The sequence below is a fragment of the Topomyia yanbarensis genome, chromosome 3, assembly GCF_030247195.1.
Source record: "Topomyia yanbarensis strain Yona2022 chromosome 3, ASM3024719v1, whole genome shotgun sequence".
NCBI classification, from domain to species: Eukaryota; Metazoa; Arthropoda; class Insecta; order Diptera; family Culicidae; genus Topomyia; species Topomyia yanbarensis.
In genome coordinates, this window is record NC_080672.1 from 373,705,457 (window position 1) to 373,711,565 (window position 6,109).

The following is a 6,109-nucleotide window of genomic DNA, read 5'->3' on the forward strand; positions in this document are numbered from 1 at the left end:
GAAAGTTAGTGCCTGAAACTTTAAAGAATAAACTGAAGCATCCATTACTTAGATACACACCATCCGTTTAAATATACAGATAAATAGATTCATAATCCTATATGTCATGGTGTTAGGTCCGTTACTTTGTGGATATACCTTATTTGACGCAAATGTCCATTTAATGACATTCTGAAGTGAAAAAAAATACATTTTAGCTACGCATCCTCCGCAATTGAGTGCGGCATCTCAGCCGCAGTTTTGATGTAGGGGAGAGATGCCGCACGACGACATTTTCCTCTGAAATTATTGTTGACCATGTTCATTTATTTAATGATTAATGTTATACTGAAAATTTTCAGTATTCCGCGAACCTACTGGTCACCTAAAATCAAACCTAATAATATTTTTGTGGGTTAACAATAAGGTTAATTTTACATTTCCTGTGTTGTAATTCATCGAAAGACTAACTCGAAATATCATATTATGGTTCTATATATGAGATATAGAGAGTGCGGCATCTCACACGACGCGGCATCGCTCCTGAAATTACTCTATTTATGCGGCTAATTCGGTGGATTTTGTACCGAAAGACTTCAACCCGCCAAACTGTCCTGAACTCCGTCTGATCGAAACCTATTGAGCCATGATGAAGCGCGAACTTCGGAAAACCAAAGGAGTGGTGAAGGACAAAAAGGAAAGGATGAGAAAGTGGAAAATAATTTAGAAAAACGTATCGGAAACGACTATACAAGCTCTGACGGAGGGCGTAAATTGCAAATATGAGATATTTTACTATAACTCATTCTAAAGGTTCACCGACGTATGTAAGCTGAAATAAATACACATACTGAGCTACTGTAAAACTTGGGTCAATTTGGAGAATATATAGCCAATTTACCAATCAGTCTACAGTGTCGCAATAATCAACGACGCACCCTTTAAACGCAAACGATCCAAAATGGAGACGCAGGGCTCAGGGAAGCATCAAATCTAAAACATCTCGAGAAATTTATAAAAATGATTGATTACTAATGCTCTTAGAATAAAATCTTCAAGTACTTCAGTATATTAACTATTTACAGAAAACTAAATTTCCTTGAAGTGAGCCTAATAATTTGGAACACCCATTTTTCTTTTAAACTGACCTAACACACATACGATTTGGCTCCCTGAATTGTAGTAAAGTTCGTTAATTCTTTATTACATTTTAACGACATTCAATTAGCTAGAGATTACTGGGTAGGGAAAGTTATGAAAATTAGAGCCATAGTACTCAAATGAGAGCAACCCGATCAGAAATACATAACAGGAATATTCCAAAACTATATCTCGCATTGTTACTTGTTATAAATTTCTGTTATTTTAACTACTAACGAAACCTAGTTTATACCACAATATGTTACAAAAATTGTGTTCTGTTATAATCTTGTTATTTCATTCTGATCGGGTAAGGCTGTGAAGTAAACAGATCGGAAAACTAGAAGTGGCAGGGTCATTAGAACAGGCCTAATATCGTACGAGCTTAATCTTAACCGTCGGTTGTCACGGTAAAGATGGACACGTCTATCGATACCAGGACACATGTTAGTGAACTCGGGTGATTCGTAGTTATACTGCCTACGCTCGACCCTCATTAACAGAAGACAAAGATTAAGCCCGTACGATATTAAGCCTGTTCTAATGACCCTGCCACTTCTAGTTTTCCGATCTGTTTACTTCACATCCTTGGTCTCACTTGAGTACTATGGCTCTAATTTTCATAACTTTCCCTACCCAGTAATCTCTAGCTAATTGAATGTCGTTAAAATGTAAAAAAGAAAATGTGACTAACATAGTCGAAATAAAAATGGAAAAAGTTCGTTAATTCAATTTCTTAATCCGTTAGGCATATTGGAGTGCTCAATGCAATAGAAAACCAAATCCTTGAAAATGGGGTGTACCTTTAAATGTATCAATAAATAGGCGAGAACTTTTTTCAACAAAAACTTGTGTTTTAAATAAGCTAATTAATTTTTATGAAGATGATCGAAAAACTATTTTTTTGTTCTCAATGGTGGCAAGATTATAATCTAATTATTTCGGGCGAAGGGCTCAGAATTTTACGAGTAACACGAATGAATTTTAAATCAGCTGACAGGTGATGAACACGTTCAAATAATAAATTAATCTTGACTAGACTCCCTCAATACGAGCTGTCAATTCGAACAGGGCTGGCGATGTGATAGCAGAAAGTAAATTAAAACATCTCGGCTTCGGTTTGGTATAAGTTGGTAAAATATACTTCTAGTATTTAAAGGATCGAACACTGGTATTATCTTTGGGCTTTCTTCTAACTGATTGATCAAAGACTAATGCTTTCATCTGGTCCTGCCATAAAAAAAAATATTTCCTTCTACTAATGCACCCGCGCAAAGTGTGTCAGATTCTTCGTGTTCTCATGTGTTGGCATTTTTAATCTTGGAGACGTCAAAAATAACACCGCTATCAGACACCATTGAGCTGTCTGTCACCTGCGCGAGTGCGGTTGGAATTCCCACTATTCTAATGTGCAAGGAAACCTGTCGTCCCAGACGACGCACGAAAATATCTCTAGATAGATAGCGAAGATCGACTTCGCTTTTTTCGCTAAACTGCACACTACATTTTTTCGTCCAGCAAATGAAATGACCTACCGTCGTAGCTTAATGGTAAATTTATCCAACTCAATCTATGAGTCTATCAGACAGATTAACCCCCAACGGGTAAGATACAGCTCAGTTGAACACTTGGGCCGTGTGCAGCTGTCAGCTTGCTAAATTCGTTCAAATCAGTTCAATTCTACACTTAGCATGTGCTCCAATTGCTTTGTGCACAGCGCCCCAAGTGTCATACCTCTTTCTGATGTCGATTAAGTTTAAGTTCGTGAAAGTCCTGCAGTAACTGGTACAGGTCACCCTTCAGGTGTGTATTCTCCTCCTTCAACTCCTTGATAATGGCTTTCATCTCCTCCGAGTAGGCCCGAAGTGAATCCATCTCAGATTTCATCAGTTCGTAGCCTTCGATTTGATGCTTAAATTGTTGATTTTCTCGGCTTAAACTTTGATAGTCCTGCTTGATTTTATAAATCTCCTGAACTAGTTTGTCCACCTTTTCGTGCTTCCTCGGGCGGACAACGGGGGTCGAGTTATCTGGCGCCAGCGTCGATATATTTTCGATACGACTGCGGATGGCACTCATGTCGTCGCTGAATGCTCGCAGCGAGGCCTGAGTCATGTTTTCCGTCTCGATTAGTTTTTGGATCTCCCGTTTGGACTGCTTCATCTCCTGCATGATGTGCTGCGAATGGAGGTTCAGTTCGTTCACATAGTTGGAGAAGTATAGGTTGGATTTTTTCAAGATGCTTAAGGCTTTACCATCGGAGCAGCAGATTCCGTCCACTACCTTTTCTTTACATTTCAGAGAATTGAACAGTTTGTACTCTTTCATGTTGATTTTTTTAAAGTAGATGATCATTTCCGCCAGAATCTCACAGTTCCAGTCGTTGCCGTAGATGTGAACGATGTTGATCCGAGGGAACATTGATCGCATGTTCTCGAACTCCATGTACATTAATCCGTTGTTGAATAGATGCAACGTTTCCAGGTTGGGAAATTGTTTCAACACGTTAATATCCAGATAGGATAACCGATTGTCATTTAGGTATAATACTGTCAGTGATTCGAGTTTGTCTTCCATGGAGTTTTTCACGATGGCCATGTTGTTAACCGATAGATCCAGCGTGCGGAGATTTTTCATTCGCTGGAACAAACACAGATCAATGGAACGCAGATCGTTATGGGAGAGATCCAAAATTTCGAGATTTTCAAAGTATGAGATGTTTTCAATGGTCTTCAATCTGTTATGACCGAGTTCTAACTTCCGTAGCATCGGAACTGTGTTTGTGTCGAAACTGATTTTGTTGATCCGATTCCGTTCGGCGTCCAGATGTAGCAAGTTTTGTGCAATGTAAATACTGTGTAGACTCTGCCACCAGACACGAAGTTCCTGAAGTTTTGGGAACGTCGTGTAGATGTTGTCGGGAAGTTCCACCATGGCCGACTCTCGGAACTTTACCTTCGTCAACTCGTAGTTTGGTGCCAGCAGCTGCACACTGCTTGCTTCTTCGGGACTGTTTATCCGAACTCCTTGGTATATGCAAAAACCTTCGGAACTGATCGTGCACGTATAGTTCACTGTGCGGATCGATATCACCAAGTTAAAAAACATCGCACACATCAGGGCACTGTAACACATAAAACAGAATTTTAGTAATAATCACTTGCATCACTGTAATTTTTAAAACTTACATTATTCGATACATTTTGGCTAGATCTTTTGTAAAAAACTGATTCAGCAAATTAAACAATCACAAAAATTAACACCTGTTGGCTAATCCAGAGCCTCAGACTCCTGACAGACTACACTGGGCATGGCACGCGTTGACCGTGTGCTTACTCCACTATGTACCGCACTCTATCAGACCGGCTGAAGATTCGCGTTTATACTGACGGGATGTCGAAGATCCGCCAATGTTTTTATAGAATCGTTATCACCAGTGGTCGATGCAATGGCGCACTCCGATCGATTAGGGCACTGCGCGATTCGTCACTCTCATTCTCTTCCCACTGACTGAGCGAAAGCGGGCATCGATGCCGTAGAAACATCGTGCTCGTTTGAGGGGACTATCTCGGAGGTGGCTGAACCATCGGCGGCTCTCGATTGGGCATCGTGCTCTCGTGACGCTATCCGATTAAGTGGGGTGTGAAAAGTAAACCGGAGGAGACAATCTGCTTTCAAGCGGAATCTGTGGAGCTGGAATCAACCAATCACATCAAACTACGGTGCAGGCGGAATTATCTGTGATTGCGCGATTCGGGCAGGTGTAAACAGTGACTAGTAAGGTGCCGAATGTTGTGGTAATGGATGACACGCATAAGAGCGGCCTGTTTTACAGACACAAAGCGTTGTAGTAATACATCTAGTAGTGAGATTTCAGTTAAGAATTATCACGGACAGAACCCATTAATATTTGAAGTTTATTATAGCGTAGGTTCCCAAACCTGGAAATAGCTCCAAACTTATTTTGCTAATCCGAACGATGAGAGGAGTGTTAAGACCTCTCTAATCGGAGCAAGAAAAAATCTAGTTTTCAACTAATTTAAAATCAGAACCAACATTATGATTATCAAGCTGGTTCCAGATCTCAGAATACACAAAAATGCCACACACTGCATAAGGCTACAAGAAACTTTCTATGCCAATTTGTGCCCTGTCGGAACATGGATGCTCATTGGGGCTCAAAGAACGGACATCCAAGTTCTAATAAATTAGTTCATTATACTTATGAAGACCTTCTTTAAAGATTTTTTTAAAAATTCTGACGGTTATTTTGAAATCTATTTGATCAGCTGTCAACCCAGTCAAACTCAGTAGCGCATCTGGTGGTATTCCAATTACCTTTGAATAGGTCTTTAATTTTCACACTAATTCAACACTCGCTATGGACCTACACAAGAAAGATAGAAAAAATATGTTGTTCATAATGGTAGTGAAATGTTTGGTGCACTCGGATACATACCAAACTATGATATTTGTTGAGTTTATGACCGCATGTCTAGCACCAATGACGGAGGTGTCAGTTTTAAGTTAAGTGATGATTTCACAGTCAACCGGGATGATCGAGGAACACAGTCTAGTGATAATATACGAAGAATCACTCTCATAGCTTAACTAGCTTCGTTAAACCAAAACAACCATTTATCATCGATTTTTTTAGATGGAATATTAGAACATTATTTGAAGATTTATCTTAATCTTAATATTTCTTTTTAATTTTTCATTTTTCTTATCTTCAGAATCTCATTAGAATTTTCTTAATTGCTGCATTTCTTATTTAGCAAGTTTATGAAATCATTTTGAAAATCGGCTTTCTAGCCGAGACCCGGTGGGACGAGTCTCGTATAAAATTCGACTTAGTTCGTTGTGTTCTTGTTAGTGTATGTGTGTGTGTATAAATATCACACCTTTTCCTTGGAGACAGTTGAATCGCAAACTTATACTACATATGTTCGCACTACAGAGTAAATCACGTTTTAAAAATTAGCAACAA

At 39.2% G+C, this 6,109-nt stretch overlaps 1 protein-coding gene across 1 annotated transcript; it reads right to left on the reverse strand.

The window, feature by feature from the left end:
• Nucleotides 1-2,243: 2,243 nt before the first annotated feature.
• Nucleotides 2,244-4,492, reverse strand: LOC131690059 (leucine-rich repeat-containing protein 49-like). The gene is made up of 2 exons (XM_058975533.1): nt 4,308-4,492; nt 2,244-4,243 (listed from the first exon to the last, which is right to left on the reverse strand). The coding sequence occupies exons 1-2, from the start codon at nt 4,319-4,321 to the stop codon at nt 2,848-2,850; spliced, it is 1,410 nt and encodes a 469-aa protein (XP_058831516.1). The 5' UTR covers nt 4,322-4,492; the 3' UTR covers nt 2,244-2,847.
• Between the last annotated feature and the right edge of the window lie 1,617 nt (nt 4,493-6,109).